Genomic DNA, 27,819 nt, shown 5'->3' with positions numbered 1-27,819 from the left:
CTCGTCATGCTGTTCACATTTTGACAACTGATCAACAGCACCTTTGCCATCGCAAGGCTTCAAACAGGATGTTCTCAGGTGGAAGTGACCTCAGAGTGTCATCAGCAGTTTGCAGCTGAGATCCTGAGCGACTGGAAGAGTCACGGAAACGCTGCAGCTTTGTGAGAGGCTCACCAAAAACTCTCCTGAACGAATAGGTGAAAGAACTACCTCATACCTGGTTAGCATGGTGGAAGATGTATGATGCTGTGGGCTTGTTTCTCCTGTTCCGCTGAATGGCACCATTAATCTTTTCAAATACCATGACATTTTTGAAACATTGGCGCATTGAGTCCGTGAACTTAAAGTTCTTAAAGGAAGGTCAAGAGAAAGTTAATTTTCAAAATAACAAACAAAAAACTAAAATTTGTTCCTTAACACATTTACATCTCAGAAGAATTCAGTTTTTTCACGTCTAAGCAGGCACCACGGTCCTGCTTTACTGTAATAAACGGGACAAAGCTTTAAGGGGGAGGGACCTCCACCGCCTCCCATTAAAGGCAGCGGCTATAAAAGGGAAGAAGGAGAAGATTACTCCAGCGCTCTGAAGGAGCTGCAGAGAGAGCGCTCATCTCTGGGAATCCAAAAAAAATAAAAAATAAATTAAATTAAACTAAATTAAATAAATAAACAGCTTCTCTGGGTGTAACGTGCGAGTGGGAGGCTGAGCTCAGAGCAGAGGAGCACAGTGAAGAAGCAGGAGGAAGAGAAGGAGGGTGAGAGAGAGTCAAAGAGAGAGAGAGAGAGAGAGAGAGAGACAGCAGAGCGTGGAACAGGTTCCTTCTGCAGCCCTCGTACGCAGCCTCAGCAGCCATGCCTAACTTTGCCGGCAACTGGAAGATGAAGAGCAGTGAGAATTTTGATGAACTTCTCAAAGCCCTGGGTGAGTCTTCTCCTGTCTCCTCCTGTCGTCGCCGTGTGTAGGTTTTGCTCCCGCATCACATCCAAAAAGAAGCAGAAAGCAACCCCCTTTTTTTTCTCCTCGTGCTTTTGGATTGCCACGACCCCCCACCCCCCTCCAATGTGATACTGTTCTGAGCCTTGGGAAGCACATGCTGCCTAGGGCAGATCTCTGGATGCTGAATTCAGTCTGAACAGTTGTATTGTCAAGTGAGAAAAGCAGAGAGGGGGAAAGAGAATAACATTATTCATGTTAAGCATTTAAGTAGGGCATGCATTACTGCCAGGGGAGGTCCGTGGATCACTGTGTTGTTCTTCTGTCTTATGTCCTTTTTCATCCTTTGTCAACCTGCTCAGGCTTTCCAGATGATTGTGGTGGTTTAGATTTAGACCAGTTTAACTGGGTCACTCGATTGTGTTGCAGCGTTTCGTCACGCCACCGGGGCCACTGAGATGGACGGGGAAGCGGCAAAGGGCTTGACGTATTTTAGAATAATGTAGAAACCTTCGGGGAGATGGTCCCACTGACGAGCTGCTCAGGAGCTCAACGGGAGGATGGCAGGTTACTTTTAAAGTCCCTCGAATTTCCACAAGTTGAACTCATAATGTGTATTTTTGGGAGCTGAGGGGGATTTTATGTGGAAAGACAGACACAAAGTACCTGCTAAATACAGATAAATCCTAAAAGACCCGTTAGATAACGCAAAAGACCTGAGACTGGGCCGGAGGTCCAACTTCTTGCAGGATACCATCCATGAACAATGGCATTACAATGGCATTAACATGGTTACGTGTTAGAACAGCCCAGTCAAAGTCCACACTTGAAAAATCAATATTCAGAGACAATCAACTATTTTGCAAAAATAAATCAAGAAAGTAAATGCCAGTGTTCAAAGGCTAAAAGCTGGCGCACCTGAAAAATGAATACAAAGGCAGAACACACCTTTCATTGTTCGTGGGCTTTTTTTTTTTATTGAAAACTTTGTATAATTTTGCTTCCACATCACAATAATGCACTCATTATATAAAGTCTCAATTAAATATGTTGAAGTTTTTGGATGTAATATGACAAAATATTACAAGTGAACAAATGAGAACAATTTTGTAAGGCACAGCAGTGTGAATTTTGGCATAAAATTCCTATGCTGAATTAAAAAAAGATATATTACCTGCAATACAATATGTGCACCAATTTATCTGCCTGAGTAATTTGCTTTGGTCACCTTTTTCCTCAACAGCCATACTTGAAATATCAATTCTAAGCAGTTATGGTGAAATGAAAAATATTACGTTTTCCTTCCTAATTTGTAGTTCTCCTACACCCTTTCCTGAGTTTATTTTTAAATTTTTGTTGAGGTTGCCAAAGCAGCAGTTCCACTGATGTGATCTTTGGTTTTAAGGGAAAATCCTTAGCACCTCATCCAGCACATTAAGCACATCTGCTAGGGCAGATCAGCCGTTAGCTCTACGAGAACAGCTCGGTCAGAGAGAGAGAGACAGGAAGAGAGAGAGAAAGACATCTCTGACGGTTATATCTAATGTGGATTCCAGCGCTGAGGGGCCGCCACTTTCCATCAACATCTTTCTAATTACCTGTTGAGTCAAAGGTTTTCCCTGCAGAAGAAAAAGATAACTACACTGCCTTGTAATGACAAAATTTACTGTGACTGGGGATTTCATGAGATACATTGGTAGAGATTGGAAGGCGAATGAGACAAGGTTTTCAACATTTTCAGCAATTAGAAATCCGAAATGTGTGGAATGTGTTTTTGTTCGAACATCTTTATTCTGATGCTCCCGTATTAAATCTATTGCTGTGAGGCGGTTCAGCGGTCACCTAATTAGCGGAGCTCAAATGTAAATCTTGCTTAGCACTCAGCGTAAGCCAGTGGTGTCAAACTCCAGTCCTCAAAAGCCAATGTCCTGCAACAGAACACCTGGTTCCAATGTCAGCTCATCAGCAGAGCTCTGAAAAGCTTGACTGCATGTAAATGAGGCAGTTTTGCCATTTAATTCAAGTGTGCAGGACAAGGGATATGTTGAAGTTGCATGACAACAACCCTCAAAGACTTGAGTTTAAGAGCACTGATATAAACCATTGTGGAGACAGAAGTTTGTTGCCACAAGATCAGGGCTTGGGTTGGAGTAGGAAGAATCACCCTCCAATCACTAACCACCCTATGGAAAGACCATACTTTTCATAGGGTGTGGTCTATGGAAAGTGACCACACTTGACAAATCTTATGTCTGTTATTGATTTTCACAACTGTTGAAGATGAAATTCTTGGGGATGCTGGTATGGTCTGTGGTATTGTATGGCTGCAGGACATGGACCGTGAGGGCTGCAAGTATCCTTTGTCAACCTGGATACGTGGAAACATGGCATGTAAAAAAGAGATTGATGGACTTCAGGATGGACTAGTACAGGAGGGCACTGATCAGCTGATGGGCACAGAGCGGCAGTTTGTGGTATCTGTCAAAAAAATGGAAGTCTGACTTTGCTCCTGGAAAGGGACAGAACGGGATGCTTGGCTAACTGGTCCTCATGCATATTTTATGTTAGAAAAACACATGTTGAGGTCTCTTGGATTATGGTTGGGGTTGATTAAGATTCTAATTAACTCACAATCTTGGGTGTTCGCCAAATGGAACCACTGTGATAAGAGCATGATTTGCCAAAAAATATTTAGCAAGAACTTTCAAAAAGAATTGATAATTTGATCTTGTCTATGAAGTCTTTGGCTTTCTGTAGGAATTAAAAAATCCCTTCTGCTCTGTTGGTAGAGGATGGTAGAAAGAAATCAAAGAGTCAGGATTTGGCAGGACATAAAGCCAGATGGCCATTACAGAGTCAAACCTAGCATGCCAAACACTTGTCACAGGCCATACAACCATCAGACTAAAGGAGACACCTAGCGATAACCTGCTTTGACGAACATGAGAGTTTCTATCCCTCCCGTTTGGACCTCAGCGCCCTAATTTCTCAAATTTCTTCCAATTTCAATAAATAGCTGAGGTTTCTGTCAGAGCCACACAGAGTTCATTGTGATTTTACTCCGAAACAAGCACATTTCTGTCGCTCTCTGTAAAAAATATGTGTGGCTTGTTCGAGGCAGACAGACACACACACACGCACACATACACCGATAAAGGGAGACATTCAGCCAGCAAGTCTCACTATGTCTGAATTTCTGAGCTGATATGGGCTGGCATGAGAGACTTGAGCGTTCTAAATCTGGGAGGGGGCAGACTGGAAGATTATCTGCCGAAAATGGGAGCACAAATAAGAGACTTCATGCATACTTGTTCTTTTTGGGTTTCCTCTCTCTCTGCTTCACTGTCAGTGGTTGTTTTCTCTTTTGGTTCCAGAAATTCCATCCTTTTCTTAGAATTTTATTTATGTTAAGCAATCTGGCTCTGACTGACTTGCCTGAGGTCAACAAGCAACACTGTAAACCCGGTGACCCTAATGCTTCTGAAACGATGGTGCATGCAGTGTCTCACACTGTGTTGGCTGAATGCAACGCTCCCCGTCTGCGTTAACCTAGTCTGGGTCGTGTCTGTTCAGGTGTGAATGCCATGTTGAGGAAGGTAGCTGTGGCGGCGGCCTCGACCCCTCAAGTGGAGATCCGCCAGGACGGCGAGCAGTTCTACATCAAGACGTCCACCAGCGTGCGCACCACCGAGATCAACTTCCGTATCGGCGAAGAGTTCAAAGAGGAGACTGTGGATGGCCGCAAGGTCAAGGTAGGACGACGCAACCTGTTCTCTTTAGGACTAAGAATTTGAAACGTGGCATGTAAAAAAAAAACTGCGACATAAAGCCAGAATCTAAATCCTGGATATTCAATTGGTAGTTTTGGTTCTTCAAGTTACAACTTTGTTTTTGTTCATTCTTCCATTACTTTCTGCGATCTGGTAAGCACAAGAATAAAAGAAAATCTTAGTGGAAACTGCAGATGGTCACCTCGTACTTGTGAAAACCTTTGAAGGGGAATGCTGTGCAAAATTTACTTTTTTGAGTTTTAAGACATAGTATAATGTCCTTCCCTCATCAAAAGTCAAAAGTTTAAGTAGTTGTTGATATATACAACATTTTCATTACAACTGAAGGTAGCATAGTTACTTGATTGTGATATGAATAAAGTAACAATACACATCAAATATTAACCAACATATTCCATGTGTGCCGATGATTCTAATGATGGCACTTGACAAATTTTATGTCTGTTATTGATTTTCACAACCGTTGACTACATGATGTGTTTATGATGTCTTTTTTTTTAACGTTTTCACAATGTAAAGCCCTTTAAGCTTCCATGTTGCTGAAATGTGCTATACAAATAAACTTCATTGATTGATAAAATGGCCCCACATGCCTGGACAACACATATTACCGCCCCATTTAACAACACATTGATGGGGTTAAACTGAGTCTTTAGTTGTAGAGCGTTAAAGAAATAAATCAGAAAATCTTGCTTATGTTTCTGTTTTACTCTTCTTACTCCCCAACTTTCAGTCCTCTGTGGTGAGTTCACTTACTTGTCATGTGCTTATTTATTATGATTGTTTTTTCAGTGGTTTGTCTGTTTGTGGCCATCGCCAGCAATAAATGTAATTGGTGTCCTCAAATAAAGGCGCAGAGCCAGTGGGGCCTGTCTGACCAGTTTGTCCCCTGGGCCTTTGCCCAATGGGCAATCCCTAAATGCTTTACCCCACAGCCACTCTGAATGTTTAATCCCAGTTAATCCAACATACTACTGTGTTCTTTCATTACACCTTTCTTGTACAAAACATTTTGAGAATTAAGTGGTACAGAGACACAAAACCGTCAATGGGCTTTATGCTACAATTAATTTTAATTAGGGTAAAAGTAGGGGATTTTATCAACAGTGCCGTGCAAAAGTATGCATTACCTTTTGAAACCCTAAAATGCCTGCATCAGACTCTTACTACTGTTGATATGAAAGGGAATGTCTTTCAGAAAGAGTCTGCGTGAGATTAAAATTTGCGGGAGGTGTGCAAGGTTAAGGTCTCCCAGAGAGAACGTAGAAAAACACCAAGACTTTTGAGTCTGAAACTGAATTGTTTGAATGCCAGAACAGATAAAATATTTGGCACAGTCCAGGAAAATAACCTCACACCATCTGTGAAGCGTACAGATGGCAAAGTAATGGTTTAGGAATTTGTTGGACCAGAACTTGTCCAGTTCACCATCATAATATCCGCCATATTAGAGGGTACTTGCTGAAAATGTGAGACCATCTGTAAAAACATTGAAGCTTAAGTAGAATTGGAACAGACAACATGACAACAAGCAAATATCTAGTAAATACGACTAATGACTGACTGAAAGAAATGGGGCAAACTTTTCTCTGATCGCTGTTAGAAACTGGCAGGTGAGGTAGACACAAGAGCATTTCACCGTTAATTCACCCAAAGGGGCTCAGATTCGCTATTTGGAGGTACGGCTTCCGAACTTTCTCTGAATAAAACCTTTTTTGTTTTCAGAGTGGAGTTAAATTGACTTCATTTCTTGTCAACGAGAATATGTAGCCAGGAGTGCGAGAACGTGTTGTCCTGTGAAGGTGGGTGATGAAAACTAAAGTCCTTCCTCCAGTCTCTGCATTTGGTAGAATGTTCACGTCTTGGTAGAAAAGGCTGGATCGAGCCGGATGACAGTTTCTCTTTGAAGCCCTTCACGCCTGGAGGATAGGGGGGGATTCACTCATCTTCACACAGACAAGACAGACAAGTCAACTAGCTTTCCTTGCATTTTGTTAAAGAAAGGTGTTGGAATTAGGAATAATAATAATTAGAGAAAAAAAAAACATTGCAAAAAGTTTACCAAATGAAAACATCTGGAGACCTACCAGCTTTCTTATTGTATTAGTACCCAGGCACAACAGATATGCTCCGTGACATGATGCAATAGGAGTGACCTGGTTTCGTAGCAACGTCTCCTGATAGCATCTCAGCACTGAGACATATAAGACATCTGTTTTATGGAAACATGTACTGTGTTAGAGAAAGCGGATGAGTAGGGCCGATTGTTGGTCCTTATCGTATCCAAAAGAAACCAAATGATCACAACTTTCCTGTCAAAAATTGCATGATTCATCTTGTCAGCACAACATTCATTGCTCCTCTATTAATCCTTTTACTCTTAATAAAAAATTTAAATAAAGCTCCGTTTTGTTAATGTAATATTGCACTGGGAGATCCTGCAGGTGGCTGGAGTTCTGTCTCTCACAGTAACATATCAAGCTACCCTCCACAGATGTATATAGTATATTCACCCACACTATATGCTGCATGCTGACTAGGGTTACATAACACAGAAAATATTAGTGGATGACGGTTGAACTTTCCAGTTTCTTTCAGCATATCAGGAAACTAGAGTTTGGAGTTTGTAGCAGGAGCCTTCTGTCTGTTGTTGTCTTCTGCTGTAGGCAGATCACAGAACAATGTCACATATTTTGGACACATTTGAATTATTTAATTATTTGTTAGACACTAATAATTCACATTTAAGTTTTTAAATAAAGTCTTTATTAATTGCCCCGCATCCAGCGACGTACACAGGTAGGTACTGGGAGGTGGGTAGGGAACAACAAGAGAACAGAAACATCAGGCTACTGGTCACTAATGATGAAACAACGCAAATTCAAACCAGTTCAGAACCACTGAGAGCGATCGGATCATTTTGACACTTTATCAATTTCATCTCAGAGCCTGGAGCAGTTAGCGACTGCTGGAGTTACGTTTATTAATTATTGTGGCGTTAAACCGAGCACGCAGCAGCGCGCGTTGAAGCGGGCACGCAGAGGCACGCGCCGCGTGTTTGTATCTCGGCGTGGATCGCGCGCGCCGCAGTTTACACAAACTGGACGGTCTGGAAGATGCTCTTCTCTATATACTCTTCCAATGTAAACCTTAACTATAACCGCCATACTGCTGTCTTGGCTCTAAAACGCGCTCAACCCGAACTGTTAAAAGCGACTAAAACTCAGCCTTCGGTCCCCGACATCGCCGCTGTACTACCGACAGACAGAAAAGGGGATGTAAGCTAGGCTGATACTGTTTACAATCAGTCTACAGTTAACTCACAGTTTGTGAATAATGTCAGAGTTGCTACCTGTAACTAGTCCGGCTGCTCCGCTGGGCTGGAAGTTTTGGCGGGTCTGGATCGCTGCCAACAAAAAAGTCCGGTTCATCTCCAAGGCGAGGAACAAAATATGCGTCCAGTTTTTGGCTTTTCCTTGCTCTTGTTTTTTCCATCCTTTTCACTTTGCTCCTCCATGGAGCTTCGCTCATGTTAACTTAGTCCGTAGAAATGCCCTAGCTAGTTTGCCATCTGTTGCTAAGTGACTGATGATGAGGGCTGGTGACCGGCTTTACCCAGAATACACTTGGAGACAATATGGACGATCCACTTCTAATTTTGTGTCATAAAGTTAAATGTAGGAGTGAAAATAAGGCCAGTCACGTAGCACAATATTTTATTCAATATTTTACACCCACTATGTCACTAGAATCAGTTGGTCTTGTAAAGTTTTTAGCAACCATGAATCAACAATGACTGGGGCAGCCTACTATATAACCTGCTGGGGCACAGTTTAGTATAATTTTCCATACATCATACTCAACAGAAGAGGATCTTCCTTTTCCAGCTCTAAAAGCTTGAGCTCCCGGGGGCCCGCCGCTTGACCAGCCCCCTGAGGCTCCGCCCCTGCCGCTCAAGGTGCCATTTTGCTTGTGGCATTTTACTCCCACAAGCCAAATGTCTTTGCATACCTCTGCCTACATCTCTCCATACTTCCATAGTCATATATTCAGAGAGAATCTACACTCGGGAGAATACATCAATATTTAAGAATATTAACAGAAGGAAAATTTTAATTTTGATGGAGTTTTCAAATTATGTTTGCTGACAAGGAGAGATATCTTATAAAGTGATAGAATTAACTTCCTTTTTTTTATGTGCTGCGTCACTAAACAAATTCTGGGTATAAACCCAGACCCTGGGTCAAACATGGATCCATTATATCCAATGTAAATTGATGGGTTTGATGTAATATACTGCATTAGAAGAAGAGGAGTGGTTTAGGATTGGGCAGCGCTGTTCTGTGGTCACAGAGAGACACAGGAAAGCCAATATGCACCTCATTAAGGAGCTCTGTTTATGCAATTATGTCGATTTTATATTTCGTCTACATAAACTCTAATAGCGGTATAAAGCTTCAACGTTTACTTCACAGTCTATACAATTTTTGTGAACATGAGTGCTATTTTCTTTACCATTCTGTGCACAAACTATAAATATTTCGTTTCAGGAGGAAAAAACAAAAACAGTCTTAGCCGCTGAAACAACACAGTCTGGAGGTACCTGCGGGAGTCAGGGCCCACTGAGCCCTGCACATGCTCTTGCTGGGTGGGAGGCGTTTCTGTGGAGAGCAGGCAGACTCTCAGGTGCAGCGATCTGGCAGAGGAAACCGTAGCGGGTTTAGTCACCTGTGGTTGGCGGGATTACGCTCTGATGTATCTCTGGCAGTGAAGTTGATTAACTAGAGCCACAAGGTTAAAAAGCTCCGGTTAATCCGACTGACTTCAGTGGGGTTAGCCAGGATCTAGTAACCTCAGGAAGGGAGAAAGTGATAGATGGTTTTTCTGTCACTTCCAGATGTGTGTGAGAACCTCTGGGTTGCTCTGGAGAATGTTAATCAGCGAGAATGTCCTTTAGGCAAATCTTTTCCATTTGAGACAAAGTTATAGAGGGGAAGTATTATATGTATTTCAAGCACTTACTGCCATTTCATAGCAAAACCGAGGAACTATGTTACCTTCAGTTGTTTAAAAAATGATGTACCGATATATATATTAAATTTGACGTCATAATTTAACGCCTTCAATTTGTCTCCTTAAAAACTCTTACTCTTTCTGAAACTCCACCTTCCTTACAACATCACTGCTATAGGAACCCTTTAATAATGTTTTAACCAGTGTTTCACTTACAAGTAGCTCGTATGATGAGCTCAGCAGATGTTTGTTAATTGCTGCCACTAGTTTGAAGGAGCTGAGTGGGGGAGTGGCAGCTACTGAGCTACTGTAAGGCTCAGTAGCTTAGAAGCTGCAGCTGTGGGGAGGAGCTTTGTCCTCGAAGGCGGAGCTAGATCCAACCAGACGTTTTACAAAGCTGAGTGGTTGCCACAGGAGAACAAAGGATTTCTCAAATATGAATAAAAGAATCAAGTCAACACTCCAGGCATGTTTTTTATGAGGGTATAATATTATAACGTGATGTAAAGTTTAAAAAAGTCCCATTTTCATGATACTGCCCCTTTAATAACTCATTTTGAGCTGATCAACCGTGACAAAAGTCAGACTTTGAAGACCTAACATTCACATTTCTAAGTCTTAGAAATGAAAACTGTTGTATTGGTTGGAAACAGATCATTACATACTTTGTGCCACATTGTTTCTAGTGAGTGATGCAAAATCATGAAAACAACACCATTCAAAAAAATATATGTATATATTAAGTGGTAAAACAAACTTACATGGTGAATTTGTATTATTAATGGCAATGCGTTGAAGCTCTTTAAAAAAGAAAGCCAATGCGTGAGAACATTTTGACTGAGAAATTGTTTTCCAAGTCAGAGACTAAGATCAATACTGGAGCTCAAATGTTGCTGTAGCTAATTGACTGTCTTCTGGCTTGGGGGCAGGGGGATCAAAGTAAAGCTTTAGAAAAGCTCTGAGGTTTTCAGAGCTTGGCAAGGATTCTGTATGGCAGCCTGCAGGCCCCAAAACCTTTGATATGGTGATCAACATTTGCCCATGAAAGACAGGGGCAGCTGCTTAATTCACAACTGAACTACAGTCCTTTCACAAATCAAAAGCGACTATTAAACAAGTGTTATGGTGTCAGTACCGCTACAAATATCCTACAATACCAGAAAAATGTTGATAGCATATTTTGGATATGCTAGACTGCCAACCATGCTAGTTAGCTTTTAGTTAGCTAGCTAATGACACTCCATTAGCGTAAACATTGTAAAGGGGGAAAATATTTCTTTTTGAGTCAGACAACATAGGAACAGAGGAAAAGTTATTAGTGTGGCAGAAATAATTGGACATTTTCAGAAGATTTCTGCCACAATTCATCCTCAAAGCAAGAAGAAAATTGCTCGGTTGGGTAAAGGTCCAATGCTAACGCACCTACCTGTAATCAGTTTATTTACAAAACAAAATTAGCCAGCTCAATGTTCATGTCAAATTCAGCTATCTTTCACTATCGACTATCTGCTTATGGAAATTTATAACTCATAGCAAAATTTTAAAGTTGCTTCTCACTCTCAATGTTAATTTTTACCTCCTAAAATAGTCGGTATGAAAACAATTTGGGAGCGGGATCTCATGTGCTTGTTTGATTCCAGAGAACGGTAAAATAAGTGACGGGGATTTATGGTGAATAACGTCGCTGGCATTTATCTGCAGTTTTAAGCTCATAATTAGATATTTATGTCCAGCATCATAAGAGTTACTCTGTGGTAAGGGGAGAATACATTAAAGACATCAATCTCTTTTCTGTGCAGAGCCTGGCCACCTGGGAGTCAGAGAACAAGATTTACTGTCAGCAGACTCTGGTGGACGGAGACGGCCCAAAGACCTACTGGACCAGAGAGCTGAACGGGGACGAACTCACACTGGTGAGTACGCATCAGCGGGTTGTGGCTGTAGGGAGAGCCTTGTGATGATTAGGTTTATAACGGTATGATATCTCAATGATAACTGAGATACTTAAGGCAAAATACCCTGAAGTATTTTTGCTTTTTTTTTTACTCCATCTGCCCATTCATTCATCTAAAAAGATGAAGCCAGACATTCCTAAAACAAGCGACATTCTCCCTCTCGATCTGGAGATCCTGAAGCATTTAATGCGCCATAAGGGATTTAGAGGTTTCCACCTCTAGATCAGACGCATGAACCACCTCAACTGACTCCTTTCGACAGCGAGTATCAGTGACTTTGCTCAGAGATTTCCCTTTTATAGAGCTATATTATAGAGCTATGAAGTTGAATTCTCACCAGCCCTGTTGAGTTCACTTTAATTGAACTCCAGCTTCTTTGTCTAGCAGGACCGGTTAGTTTGGTGAGGCATGAATGCGCAATAAAAGTCTGATGTGGACCAAAAAGGCGAACTCTGGTCCACCTAACTTTGGTCTCGGTTTGCTTGAAGTGAACTCTAGCATGGTTTGAACATCTAGGTGAACACCAAACAGACTGGAGACCGCTCCAAAAGCAGGAAGTGGACTATAGCACAGAGCATTCTGGGTCAATACAAACATACAAATCTAGTGCCATTGGGAGAAATGGCTTTTGGTCTTTTGCTAATGACAAAAGAGAAATTCTACAAACACTAAAATTTGGTGCTACTCCATTTTTGTTTACATTTCATGAAGAAAGAAGTTACCCTCATGTCTTCTTCTGAGGTTTTTGTGTTGTTTCTTTCTTGGTGCGGTGCCACCACAGGAAAGCAAGCAAACAGGTTGCTCAAATGGTTTGGTTTGTTTGACACAGTGCAGTGTGAACGCAAACCGCACCAGATGAAAATGTAACAAATTTGGCAATTTTGTTCAAAAACCAAACCGAGTCTACCGGACTATCATGTGTGAAAATACCCTAAGACTAAGATCAACCTCACCTGAACAAGGTTGATGAGCGCTTGCTCCTCCAACTACCCCTAGCAGGGAGTGAGCTTGTAGACCAACTAGTGATCAAGTGGGTCTGGGTCTTTGCTGGTATCTCAACAAAAGGACTTTAAATTCTGGAAGGCTATGAAGAAAGACTCAAGCACCTTTAAAACTTTTGTTGTTGTTTTTTTATTTACTTGTATCTTGATACAGGTAACCTACTCATTACAGATAGCCACATAGATTAACAGTGGTTTTGGTTTTACAAAGCCAAACAACAAATTTTTCTCCAAGATTATCAAATCTACAAGAAAAGTGTGCTCTGGTGCGACTCTGGCTTTTTTGAGGACCACTAAGCCATCAGAGGCCTTGAGATGAGATTTTCATCAGGCCTAATCCGCTCCTGTTTGACAAACGATTAATGAAGTCAGGCAGGCGGTGTCTGAAGTCACCCTGGAGATTCGACCGCGGAGGAAATGGGGCCCGTTTCCCAAGAATGTGAGCCTTCATCTTCCCCGTAGAGAGACGTGAAAGGAGAACAAGAGGAGCTGCTACGCTGACCTCCCTGTATCCAGCCAGATTTACATGTGCAGAAGTCAGCGGGTCTAAAGCCCCTCGAAGCGTCGGTGGGGGGATTCCACAGATACAGTTCTCAGGGTTTCAACGGCTACAACCGGCTCTACGTTCAGTGCTCCCACAGTCTGCTCTGTTGTTGTAGGATTTTTCTAAGAGAGGGAAAAAGCCTAAACCAACAACTTTGTAAGGTTCAGATGTTCAAAACTCTTATAACCGGATGTTTGATCAGCTTTCTGTTACAGCCTAGAGGCAAGTAAGGATGAGAGAAAGGGGGGAACCTTAATTAACGTTGGGAGTTCAAAGTTCCTCATTGTTCACACTGGCAAGCTGTGAGGGCAGAGCGTATGAGCTGCTCTGTGACGAGTGGGTGATAAAAGCAGAACGCGGTTAAAGCCCCTCTGCCCTGCCGGTGACACTGGCCGGCCGCCCTGCAGGAGCCGAAGCTTTCACGCACTGATGGAGGTTGACGTGGCCGAGCCGTGACATTAGCAGAGGCTCTTTGTTTCTCGGCCCGTCTCTCCTTGGACCCAACGGCTCAAAGTTCTCGGTAGCAGTCGCACCAAAACTTCCATGAACCTCGTATTTATCCTCATTACTGATGAGTTTTAAGACTGGTATGAGATTGGTTTCTTTTCAATGGAGCTTTAGTTTAGCTGCCATGGCAACACTAACCATGTCATTATTCACTTGGGACTGTTGTTCTAGCATTGATGCTACAGCAGCTTGACATTGTCCATGTGAGCATGAAGGACAACAGAAATAACCTCGCAAAGAAGGGAAATTATTATTATTATTTTTGTTTAAGCAAATGGCATAAACAAAAAAAAGCCATCTTTTCACTTCTATACCTTATCAGTCACATAACTTTGCAAAACTATTCATATGAGTTAAAGGAAAATAACTATAATTTTTTAGAATGAAGCCTAAAGAGTGACACATATCAGTGAAAGCTTTGTAACATTGTAGCATAAACTGCAGTGTGAGAAAAGTAAGGGTTGCCTCAAGATGTTGTAAGTCCAAATCAAAACCAAATCAAATCATAAAGTTCAGAATAAAGACGTGAGAAAGTGTCACACATTCACATGCATTGAAGACGTTTAGAACCATCAACAAGCGTCGTTTAACGGTTTCCGAAGAGAAGCTCAACAAGCAGGAGTGAACGGCCTTTTTGGGCGAAGAACCAGTCGGTTCAATTATTCTTCACTTAACAGCATGTGACAGCCTGCTGGGAATCAGCTCCTGAGTGTCCTTCAAACGTCTGAGAATGTCTGACCGTCTGAGAGTCTGCATGTTTTTCAAACCACAGGAAGGGAAATTGTCGGATCGCACCATATTCCCACAGTTAGTTTGTTCCCAATCTGAACGACGGGAGCTCTAAGCGATGTCAGCATCACTTGTTTTTCTGAAAAGGAAGACAAAAACAATATACATCCACTAACCGGAGATTGACCTAGAACCTGTTAGTGGTTCAGTGTGGATTTATGATCATAAAAATCTTGGAAACCTTTTAAATTTCTCTGGAAGACAAACAAAAAAATAAATAAATCAGAGTCGCAGACGCAGAGAAAGCTGGATGGTTCAGCCTGAGACCTGTATTCAAAACAGCAATAACAACGCGACGGTCTCATTGTGTGTGGCAGTTCATGCTGTAAGTGGGGCACATTTCCATAGGATCTGCATAATGTGTGTAATTGGTTTAGTCTGGAAGCAGTTTAAGAAGAAAGAGAGGCAGGATTTCTATTGAGCAACATCAGCCTGAAATGAAACTGATTTTCACACAGGCGAGGAGCAGACTACAACTTAGACAATACTTGAAGGTTTCACTCCAGCAGGTACCGAAAAATCTCATCCATTCTGAATAAAAGTGATATACAAAGTTGTTGTTTTTTTTACAGTTAGACGTATTTGGCCAAAGTTCTTCCTCCCCGTATGGAGGATAGAGTGATAAATCTCTCGTCTACACCCAATTGTCCTAGAGGTTTGGGTGGGCTGGTTCCAACAAATTATGCAACATTATATAAGATTTTATAAATTTTTTATCTAACTGTCTGTCTGTCTTAAAATGAGCAACACACAAAGTGAAGTTAGGATTCATTAATAACTCTTTAATTCAGCGTTGATAGAACATGTCAAAGTTGAAGCTAACATTAGCATCATTAGCTTCTGTATTCCCACATTGTTCTGACCTGTTTTTCTCTTTTCATCACAACTCAAGAACAACTTCAAAATAGGAGTATAAAACATAAATAGAACAGGGAGTAGAGCTTCAAAGCTAACACACTCACAACGTTAGCTTACCCTCACTTCACCGTGCGAAAACAGAAGAACAGAACCTCACGTCTGAAAGCGATGTTTCAACGTGTTGCCACTGAACCTGATCAAAGGGTTTTGTCTCATCCAAAATATTTTAGGAAAAAAAAGAAAAAAGATTTTTCAAAATTCACGTTTCCATTTAGAAAATGTAACTTCGATTTGTGCAGTTTTATGGCTAATGGAAACGTAGCGACGTTTGTGCTGATCTGTTTTTTGAGACCATGGCAGACGAACACTGAGGAACAAAGGTAGTCAGAATGGAAAACAGTAAGGGCTAATCAATATAAATGATTGAAATGCAACCCCAAACCCACTTTTCCTGTCTTCTTGCAGACGTTTGGTGCAGACGACGTGGTGTGTACGAGGATCTACGTACGGGAGTGAGGCCGCGCAACCTTCACCTGGACAAAGCTCATGTCAACCTGTCCCGCTTGACTCAGTAACAACTTTCGCCAAGTTTCCTGCAAAACCTAACCTCTCAGCAACAAGCATAACAGTCTCCACACATACAATAGCAACATGTATTTTTGCTTGTAGTTAACATTGTGTCTGCAGTGCAGTAGCTAGCTCTCTCTGTGTCCATGTCTACAACCCAGGAGATGATAATGTAGGATTTAGTCATCGGCTGTGTCAATCAAGTGTTCATGTTTGATGAAAGGAAGCAATAAAACATACATGGAACAAATGACAGCTGGGAATCTCATTAATCGTCATGGGTTAGTGGAAGAAAAACTTACTATTTACTATGATTTGTGTATTGTTTTTTTCAAATGGATAATCTAAGAAGTAGTCTACAGTTTATGGTATATATCTCTAAAGTTTTAGTCTAATCTATTATCTGATGTCATTGAAGTACATTCTGCTACCTTGGTTGGGATTGGCGGTCAACGGTTGGCTTTGACATCAACAAGGTATTTTTGTCCACAGCTGCCTCTCAATACATACGTTTTTCTTCTTCTGACCATTCCTTGTTCACATGGAGAAGGCGTGGAGTGTAATCTCAGTAGATTACCATTTTCTTAAATCTCTAAACCAACAACCAAATCACTGAAATTCCTTTCCCTTCCCCCTTTCTGATTTAGTTTTAGCTTTCAGCAAATCATCTCCATGTGTAAACAGCTATTAAAATGCATCAAGATGCTGCCAAATGATTGGTTTATTTATTTAAAATTGGTTGAACAGATGTACCTAGAAACATGTCTGGTGAGTGTTTATGGTGGAAAATGTAACAAAAAAGATTTGCACATACTCAAAAGGAGAACCGGTGACCATTCTTCTTCTTTACAATCTGTTTGGTCACCTGTAGTCACAGATTCACCTTTATATTCTTGATGTTTTCAGACAGGATTTAGATCTCGTGACTTTGGTGGCTTTGCAAGATGGCCGACCTTGTCTTTGGACATTTCATTTAATTTTCCCTGAAATCTGAATCATAATCCTGTTTAAAGACCCAGTTAAGATCCTTGAGTATAAAATGAAGGTTTTAAAAGAGGCTAAACAAATGCTGGTTCAACCCGGACAGGTCGACCCGTTTATCACAGCACAACACAGAGATGTTTGTTTTAGTAATCTATTATTCTACAGATTATTCTGATGATTAATTGGACTTAGAAAATTGCCACACTACAGATTTTTAATTTAACCAAGCTTTTTTTTGTTAAATTTGCTTCTTTTTTTTTTTAATTCAATACTATAAGCTTTTTTCTTAATACAGTATTAGAAATATATTAAAATATTCAAATAAATTCTTCAATTTCTTTTTAAAAGAAGTAAACATTTTACTGCTTAAAATTCATTAACATAGGCTACCTCTAGTGAATTTGAAGCAGGTGAATATAAAAAAAATGTCCATCTGAGGAGTTTGACAGGCAAAGGTTTTCAATTATTATAATCTTAATTGCTATATATATATATATATATATATATATATATATATATATATATATATATATATATATATATATATATATATATATATATATATATATATATAGAGAGAGAGAGAGAGAGAGATTGTATATAATATAGTACAACTTTGTATTATCATTTTGAATATCGTATTTGTTTTAACTAATGACTTTTCTTAGACTCTTTATACTCAAGTTAACGATTAATGGATTACTAAATTAGTTGGCGATTATTTCAATAAATGTTTCATCACGATTAATCGTCTGTCCTAACGCAAACTCCCACAGACGGGTTTCGACCGCAGTTTAAACCCAGAACCTTAGCAGTGCTAACTAACTCCACCTCCCAGCAAAACTTTAGAAACAAAAACCTTGAAAAGAAAATCTTTCCAAAAGGTTGAACTCTTAACTTTTCTCTATATTCTTGACTTTACCTCTCTGCTCTCACTGTTCAAAAATAACAAACAAACCAAATGCTGCGTCTGAAAGATGATGACATGATGTTGCATCAGCACCGAAAGATAAAAGTCTGCGTGTTTCCTTCAGGAACGTCACAGTGAAGCCCTTTTTCGCTCCATCAGCTCCAGCACCACCAGAACTGAACGGAGAGCATCCGCTGCGCCTCAGGGTGAGGCAACAGTGTGCAAGACGCGATCAGACCATCAAAACCAGTCAGCCCAGCCCAGATGCGTCTTATTCACTCACATTGGACTTATACGGAGGATTAGACCTTAACACAATCAATAAAGTTTTTTTATACGGCAGATTTGAGCTATGTTTAGAAAACGTACTTTGGAGAGAGGTAGACAAGCGGCTCGCCCTCTGGCCTCATCATGTGACGGCGGAGATATTAGGAATAACAGACGGGGAAGCGCCGCGGCTTCTTGATCTGTCTGACCTCTTTTGCTTCACCAGGCTTTCTCTATCCGTGCCGCTTTTTGTTTCAACAACAAGGCGACCGGATGAAGAGCATCAGAGAGGAGCATCTTTTGTCTGAATGCCAAAAGAAGAGGCACAGAAATCTAATTTGAAAATAAGGAGTTTCAGCGCTTATTCCAAATGTTAGCTTATGCAGCTAACGTTTAAAAGTGAATGCGACACAACTGGTTTTCTGAGTGTTATGTTACACTGGCCACTGAATTTTATTTAAGCCAATTTACGTATTAAAAACAACAGATTAAAAAAAGGACGTCGCCTGATCGAGGTCACAAGGTTTGTAGACGGAGACAACAAATACAGCCATGTGGAAAAATGAGGACATTCCATTTGAATACTTACTGTAGTTCTTTGTTGAGGAATGTTTACAAATTGATGTCTAATTTATTTTTTTATTATTAAGTTACACCTAAGGCCAAAATAATTCACCTGGTTTTACACGTTTAACCAAAGACCTGATCTGAAGATGTGAACCTTGACCTGATGGAGGACAGGGGTCTCCAAAGTGCGGCCGGGAGCCATGCAAATTATTTTGTTCGGCCTCTGACCACTAGTCAAGAATCATAAAAACTCGGTTAACAACTAATCACTTGAAAAATGCGGAAAATATAAATTTTTCTTTTAATACACAGCAACAATCTGAAGCTCTTTTTTATGTTTTGGGTCTTCAGTAACATACAAGTTTTATTCAAAAAACAACAACAAATTTTCGCATTTTCGAAGCTTGAGGCAAAGAGAATTGTCTCTCTGGTGAAACGGAAGCAGTTCAACACTGAAAATAATTTGACTTGATCGATTCATAATCTCCAAGTTGAGCCCCAGGAAAGGCAATCCAAATTTATCTATATAGCTACATTCAGAGGACATTAAAGGAAAGACATCAAACAAATAACACTGCATAAGCATAAAAACATCACATAAAAGAAAAAGATGGTATAAAACAAATACTAAGTAGCTAAAGGAATCAAATGTTTCAAACGGTTCATTAGTCTCTTTGTTTGATCAAAAGCTGCAATAAAGCAAAAATGTTTTCAGAGCTGATTTAAAGAAACCAAACATTTAGCTGGTTTTGGTTAGAGCCCTGGTGACTACCTGATTGAAACTTTGTACAGAATCTTGTAAAGACAGTCGCAGTTGCACCGACTGAAGGCAAAAGCATGCAACAATTTTTCTATGTTCTGTTTTGACATGGAAATACTTTAGTCTGGCCATGTTTTTGGGATGAAGTAAGCTGATTCGACAACAAAACATTTTGCGGATGTCAAAATTTAGAGCAGAGTCCAAAACCAAACACAGCTTCCTCGCATGCTCTGTGGTTCTTAAACCTCATAGAGTCCAGTTGAGCTCTGAGAGAAATCTTCACATTCTTGTGGGATTGAAAATGGTTGTTTTTGTCTTCTCTGCAATAAGTTGGAGGAAATTCTGACCCATCCGATCACTGATATTATGAAAACACTGACTGAGAGAGTCTAGGGTCCCTGTTTGACATGGAGAATTAAAGCTATGTTGTAGGGAATGCTATAGTGCTCTATAATCTGAGTCAGTGGAGTAAAATAGATGCTAGATAAAAGTAATCCGAGAATAGAGGCTTGAGGAACTCCACAACTCGTTTTGGTCCACCTGGATTTATAACGGCTGAATGAAACTAAGTCTCAGTCTGCTAAAAAAGATCTAGACCAGTTTACCAGAAAACCCTGCCCATTTTTCAACAGCGTCAAACGCAGCACTAAAATTACTGAAAAAGGTTTAGGACAATTTGTTGTTAAGATTCAGTACCTTTACCAGTGCAGACTCAGTGTTGTGGTGAGCTCTAGAAATGTATTGAAAAGCACTAAAAAGACACATTTTCATCTTACGTAACATACACTTTGGGTGCATTCACACCAGTCCTGCTTAGCTCGCGTTAACCAAACTCTAGTTCATTAATCTAGAAAGTCCGGTTCGTTTTGGGAGGTGTGAACGCAAACTCTGGTCCGCCTAGAAACTTCCGTCTCTGTTCGGTTGAGGTGAACTCTGGCACAGTTTGACTGTATATGTTGACATGAAGCGGACTGTAGCGCAGGGCATTCTGGGTAAATACAACCCAAACAAACGTGTCTATCGCTGGTGGGAGACAATGGTTTGTGGTCTCTTACCGAAGACAAAAGAGAAATCCTACAACTGATAAAATCTGACGCCACTCCATTTTTGTTTACTTTTTATGAAGAAGGAAGTTGCGCTCAGCGTCTTCTTCAGTGGTTTTTCTGTTTTCTCCAGTGGTTCTTAATGCAGCTCCACCACAGTAAAGACGAGGGTGTGAACATGTTGTCAAAGGGTTTGGTTTGTTTGACTCATTGCAGAGTGAAAATGAAACAGCAGCTGAAAATGAAACCAATATTGCAACGTTGGTTCCCGACTGAACCGAGTCTCCCGTACTATGGTGTGAAAACGCCCTCAAATATCTTTGGAGATATTGCGACCTCACACCCATTTGCTCCAGCCTTTCTCTGAGCCTTGCCTACGCACAGAGGCATTGGCACTGTCTACGGTTCTGCCGTTGGGATGAAAATGGCGAGAAAGTGGCACGACATCAGAAAACAAAAAGCAAATCTGTCTCTGTCCGCCATGGCTGCCAAGGATTATAAGGTTTTCCTTTCAACACCCTGCTTCACAAGGACTACCGCAGCAGCACGGCGAGCGTTCCCATTCCTCGACGCCAAGACCTCGGGACGAGGCCGTGCCAGCTCTGCTTTTTGACCTGGTATCCCATGAAAGAATGAGTTTCCTCCTGAGTGCACTACAATGCTCAGAGAAGCAATGGCCAGGGCGCGCGCCTGCTGTGATGTTAATTTAATGACGAGCTGCTGTTCAGATGGCAGATTCGAACGGCTGAATAAAGGGGTTGTTGTCTTTTTTTTTGCTGCGTTTGAGCAGAGAAGAGGGCCCCGTTGCCCACCCTGGTGCTCCACTCTGGGTCGCCAAACAGTAAAGCCTCTGTGAGTACAGTGGAGTACGGCTTAGATTTCTAATTAAATCAACAATAATTTAGCTCCTCTCAGGACTCAAGTAGCTCCAAGCTGAGTGAAAACAATTTGTCAAACGTTCTAAACAAAAAGACATCAGACTAATTAGTGCACACTTGAAGGTAGGTCCCATTTCCCAGCAGCCAATGGCCGATTGGCACAGTTCCGGTTAATAACACAAGGCCACAGTGAAACTGGTAACAGACAGAAATTATTACTTTAAGTCTTATGAGGCAACAAAACATTTCTATGAGCAAATATCATCCAGTTACATTTGCTGCAGATCAGGTGCCTGGTGCGATGGTCATATGAGCCATAGACTTGTCAAAGTTACATAACACTGTAGATCATTAGTTCTTATGACATTGACTTAGAGATGTAGGCTGAGCTGGTCTTCATATTATGGTCTTCCATGCTTCTAGTCATTAGCATTATCCCAGCATCAAAAATGGTGTGCCACAAGGGTTTGTACTATGATTTTTTACCACCATTGGTACTTTGGTATGCAGATAGTAGAATCTACTTATTAAGCACAAAATCTGGTGTAGTGATGGACTCTGACCTGAACATTCAGAGCCACATAAAATCAGTTACAAAGTCGGCCTTCAATCACCTTCATTACTGCCACTGTAATGTAATGCTTCTTTTGTTTAACGTCAGCATGCTTTTATCATGTAAAGCACTTTGAACTGCCATGTTGCTGAAATATGTGACACAATTAAACTTAACCTGATTTACCAAGGTTGAAATAAGCAACTGACTTGACCATCAAACACTGCAACTTCAGATATGACGTATGGGACTATAAAAGTGTGTGACAATGGTCTGGTCAGTGCATTTCAATTTCAAGATGACAAGAACCTGCCGATCAGAGCTCCTGTATTTAATCCCGGCAGCTGACACCGGCTGACCTTCCGCTCAGACGCTGACCCTGCTCCACGTTAACCTTCATGTTTTGCACTGGAGCACCATGGGATATTGGAAAAGGTCAAGTTCTGCCAAGCATGTGTGGGTGTGTGCATGGTTGGTTGGGTGAGTGTTGTCACATTAAATTACCAAGAGTGCTTTGTGCCTGTGACATCTCCCGAGAGTTTCATCCTGTGATATATTTAGTCACGCTTAAGTCTCAATAAATGGCCACCTCAGCAGGAGAGACACATTTTTCAGACTGCTCTGTCGGGTTACAAACACGGGTAAATATTTGCTCAGAGCAAGGAAGAAACTTAACTGGATGTCAAAAGAGATTGCGAGTAAAGCATGACGTTTCTGGCAACTAAAAAGACACATTCATCCAAAGAACAGTAAGTGCCCACGGGGGATGGTATGTTCTTAATGACCAAGAAACATTCATAAAACTTTTTGCCTGAATTTTTTTTTTATTTCCCTCCAGGCATCTGCTGGTTTTGGAAATGCAATCCCAACCAACATAAAATCTCAATTCTAACGACTTACATCTGTTCTTGTGAACTTTGTGCCTGAGTTGAAAACAAAACCGCGCTATCCCTTTACGACTGAAGTGAGAGTTTGTTAAGAGGTTACGCAGAGCTATTAGTTATTACATTTCTTGCCGCCTATCATGATACTGACACCCTGTAAACGCAAATAAGGAGCTCCACAAGATATAAATGCCACTAGCTAGAAGAGTTTGACCTTCTTAAAAAAACTGTAGACCCCAAAAAGTCAACATCTGAATGCTGTTCTAAAAACCTTTAAACCACCATCACATTTGAGGCAGCTACATAAACACGATTTGTAAAATATCACTTAATCATATGTGATCAGCAAGAATGTCAGACAGGAAGGTAATGTTGGTGTGCAAACCAAATATTTTTTTGTGGTTCAAACACAAGTTCCCCTGGTTGGACCTGCTTGTTCCTTTTTGCAACCCACCTTTCAAATGGAGACCCATTCTTATCATTCTGTGCAAACATACTGTTGGTTGCTTTGAAAAGTGATTGTACTGTGACCCAAAGCGCTTTGACTAAATTGTGAAGAGATTCATTTAAATCACATTTTTCAAAATCCTTGACACGTCCAGATGCAAATGAACTGGCAAACGGTTTGAAGAAAAGTGAGTGGATGGATGAATGATGAGAAGATGGGCAGAAGGATGGATGGATGGAGGAACAATTAACAGATGGACATATAAATGGATGGACGATCAGCAGATGGATAGATGGATGGATGAGACTGAACAAGGAAGAAAACAAGCTGGATGAATCAACAGACGGACAGATGGATGGATGATTGATTGATTGGCAGATGGAAGTATTGATGAGCAGATGGATGAATTAAATCGAAGGATGGATGAACAAATGGCTGGATGGACAGATGGATCAAATGATGAACACTTGGATGATGATTGATTGATAGATGGATGGATGGGTAGATGAACAGATAGATGACTTAGTTTGAAGGATGAACAAAAGGATGGATGGATGGATTACGTTTTTTTCAGGGTTCCTCGTGTAAAATCGTCAACCCAACTCACAAGCTGCTGAGCTCACCAGCTTGCAGACGTTATGTAAGAGTGCCAGACTTTGCTAATCGTGCTATGGGGGGAAGGGGGCATCCAGCAGCGCGTTCTCATCATGAAGACAGATCACCTTATGAAGCAGCATGAAGCAGTGCTGCTACCTCTGTCTCAAAAAAAATATCCTCTCGGAAATAGAAAAAAGATGTGGCAGGTAGAAAATGCATTGACAATTCAAGAGACACTGGGAAACATCATGTCTCTGTGTTATTAAAAGCAACTGTCAATGAGTCTTGGTTTAAACCCAAAAACCTTTTCCAAAAAAATATTTGCTGGACACACACACACACACTGAAAGTCCCACACCATGACAAACATTTATTGCTCTGGTAAAGCACGAGGACGTACCATCTTTTGTCTTTTTAATGCTCTGTGGCTCTCTTCAGTGACCGAATTCTGAAAAATCCAACAAACAAGATTAACAGGAAATCTGCAGGGTCACTCTTTGGGTTAATTGACTGGCATTGTGAGTGCCAAGGCCTTTGAGCCGGACGGACAAAAAGCAAACTGTGTAGTTTAGACAATAGATTCGCTCTGTGACTCAGAAGCTGCGGAAGTTCCGACGTTGGGCAGCTGAAAGTTGTTAAAAGTCCAGAAGTGTGCACTCCAAGGAAGTAATCACGCAGAAAAGCTTTTTTAGGGGGTGAAGGGAGGGTAAAACCTCGGTCCCTGCTTGCTGCCTTTGAGGAAGTCACAGTTAGCGCTGCCAGTGGGAGGCCTGGGAGGCTCTGCGGTCAAGTGTCAGCCTCACTCCTCATTAGGGTTTAGGCCCCACACTGGGTCAACGTGGCATGTTTGTGTGAATTTATCCAAACAAGCTTTTTGTCATCAGCGTTAGATAGTAAATGGCCAACAAGCAATCTCTTCAAACCGCAGTGTAGTTTAACTCTAATAAGGTTTAGAGTGCGTGGTCTAGCAAAGATGTTTTTGTTGCTGGGGCTTCTGTTCCTGGGACAATCGCAGTCGTCCTCAATGTTGACAACAATCTTTCTCATTGGTGAATCAAAGGAAACAGTTTGGGAATGCCAACATTATTCTCCAAGATCGACTGGCCGAAACAGTTCCAGAAATAAGGCGAGCAGGGCCAAGAAATAATGAGCATGGCGTCTGCGTGTACAATGTTACAGCGCCCTCTGCAGGATTTAAATAGAATGACAGTCTTGGTAAAGGTGAAAGACGGCTCGTCTTTCCGTGCTGCACTCATCAGTGGAAACCACTGAATTTTAGCACCTTGTCTAAAATGATTTTTAAGACATCTCACCTGTATCGCTTCATTAGACTATAAAGGCACTTACTGAAAAAGCAGTAAGTGCAGCTTGGACAAATCACTTTAGAAGTGATCTGCTTTATTTCTTAGACTTTTCAGACATTTATCAAACTTTTTACAGTAATATTTCCTGCCTTAGTCAAAATGAAAGTCAGTGAGAAACTTCAGTTTAAATTCCATCCATCCATTTTCTTTATACCCTTGTCCCTAATGGGGTCACGAGTTGCTGGTTCCTATCTCCAGTGAACATTTCGGGCGAGAGGCGGGTTCACCCCGGACAGGTCGCCAGTCTGTCGCAGGGCATTTGGAAGAGCACCCAACTTTATGATCCGAAATCTAAAGGTGGGGATTGATGAATTTGGGGGCATCTCAGCTTACATTGAAGTAAAAATTGATTAGCTGATTAGTTACAATTTCAGGTTTTCCTGTATGCCTCGGTGTGTTGAATATATTGAGTTTGACCTCAGACTTGTTGAGTCTGCATTTTGTATCCGTTCAACCTCCAAATAACTTTTAATCCTTAAGCATAGATTCCACTTTTAATGCTGTTGACAGGTCGACCTATCGTCTATCTGCGGAGCCATGGCTCTTCTTGAAGGGTTGCCCTTTGGTTACTGAGGTTCGACTACAGCAGTTGACCGGGGTTATATGCACAGACATTTCTGCTTTAGTAATAACAGCCTGACTGTAGATTCTTACCTTAATTGGGAGACATCCAGAATCCTGTCACACGCAGATCTAGTAGATTCCATAAAGGAAATAAACACAGCTGCACTGGGGTACCATGTTCAACCTTCCTGTTATCTGCCAAAAATCTCCCTCTCTCAGAGTCTTAAAGACGTGTCTATGACGTGTTTCAACATGTCATAGAAAGTTTTTTCTTCATCTTTTACTTCACATATTCAAAATTTTACCATGAGTTTTTGGTTTAGTGAAAATATTTTAGTACACCTTATTAAGACTTACTAAACTAAACTAATTCTCAAGTAACTTTTCAGCAAGAAATAGGAGCTTCTGACACTGGCAGACATTTTTACAAAAATATTTTCTTAATCAATATTAAGGATTTTTTTCAAATTAAAACAAGCTCCAATATTTTACTGAAAAGTTATCTGTTAGTTTTGTATTTTTCTCCTCAAGCGTAGCAAAACATTTGCATTAGAAAGTGGACCAAAACTCCCGGGTAAAATGGCGTGTTCTTACAGTGTTTGCCTTAAGAAACATCTCGTTGCATTTTATTTGGACTCAACCTGATAACACTAAAAAGGTGCTTTAATTTTAAATTGTGAATCACCAACAACAAGAATTGGAAGATAGGTATTTAAAAAATACCAGTAACTCAAATGTGGCCAAGAAAGCCAAAACCATTGATTGTAATGAAGTAGGGAATGACACAAGAACGATAATAATAATTAAAAAAAATCTCCACAAGGGGTTTTTCATAGGCTACAAATGTCATTTTTTATTATTACTTTAAATAAGGTCTAAATAAAGGGACTAAAGACATGCTCATTTGACTTCTTACATTATCAAAAATACGCTGCGGGTTGCAGAAAACTACCCGGGGAGAAGGAAGCGTGCCGAGGGGTTCGCTCTTTGAGATACGGCTCACCATTAACCTTGGACGGCGTTGTCAAACGGAGGCAGTGATTTTTGACCAGCTGTCACAGTCAAGAGAACGAAACAAACAAAAAACTAAAACAGAACAAAAACTGAGAGACCTGGGTTCATTTTAACTCCCCTCTCCCCACCAAATGTTCTTACGACAGAAACTAAAAAGCAAAGACAAAAAGGAAAACACACAAAGGCGGGGGGGAAGAAAAACAACAAAAGTGTTTCATTAACAACTCCCTTTGGTAAAAATGGTAATAAATGGGCTCGCTTTTGTCCGTTTCCTGTACATCCTAACTTTAGCCGTTAATCACTAAAGTCCACAGTAAGATTGGAAAGACTAGCACAACAACACAGATCTGTCATAAAAAGTCTGAGACTATTTACAGAGTATTTACAACACGAGCGGGATGAGGATAGTCCTCCCAGAATGAGTCGAGTGAGGGTGTGTGTGTGTGTGTGTGTGTGTTCGATGAGTGAGCTGGTGTATTGGCAGAGGGTGTCTTTAAAAGGTTGATTTCCAGGGCGGCGAGGATCTTGTGTGTTAATAGAACTATATATAATATATATACACAACACATACACTGGAATACATGTCAGGATCTGACATTCACAAGCTATACAGTTTTACAGTCTGAGGACCAAACAGTGTTGTGATTCTTCTTTTCTTTTTTTACTTTTTGTCGTTTTTATTACATGAAACGAAACAGTGCTTTCCTGCGGTGACCCGACAGCACCGCGTAGGGCTCAGGCACAGTCTGTAATAATGCTGCCGTGTGTTTCGGAAAAAGAAACGTCAACCCCGACCCCTCTGACCCCCCGAAACCTCCAGCTTTCCACCCGGCGACGACGAGCGATCTGGATTCTGTCGTGAACGTCGTGTCGGAACCAAACCGTCCAAACACCTTCCTCCTTCTGGATAAGTGCACTTTGCTTCATCTCGTTGTTTTTCCTATTAATAACGCCTCAGGTAGGAAGATGGGATCTCCGATGGCTTCTGACTGGAGGGGCGGCTAGCGGCGAGCCGAAGCGAAGCTCG

The 27,819-nt window shown here is 41.0% G+C and overlaps 1 protein-coding gene across 1 annotated transcript; it reads left to right on the top strand.

The window, feature by feature from the left end:
* Positions 1-566: 566 nt before the first annotated feature.
* crabp1a (cellular retinoic acid binding protein 1a) lies at positions 567-16,212 on the top strand. The gene is made up of 4 exons (XM_044125454.1): positions 567-922; positions 4,508-4,686; positions 11,538-11,651; positions 15,858-16,212. Exons 1-4 carry the CDS (start codon positions 853-855, stop codon positions 15,906-15,908), a joined length of 414 nt encoding a protein of 137 aa, XP_043981389.1. The 5' UTR covers positions 567-852; the 3' UTR covers positions 15,909-16,212.
* The last annotated feature ends 11,607 nt before the right edge of the window (positions 16,213-27,819 follow it).

The sequence above is a fragment of the Gambusia affinis genome, linkage group LG08 (assembly GCF_019740435.1).
Source record: "Gambusia affinis linkage group LG08, SWU_Gaff_1.0, whole genome shotgun sequence".
Taxonomy (NCBI): domain Eukaryota; kingdom Metazoa; phylum Chordata; class Actinopteri; order Cyprinodontiformes; family Poeciliidae; genus Gambusia; species Gambusia affinis.
Note: the sequence above shows the minus strand (reverse complement) of the source record. Positions and strands in the feature narration are given on the sequence as shown.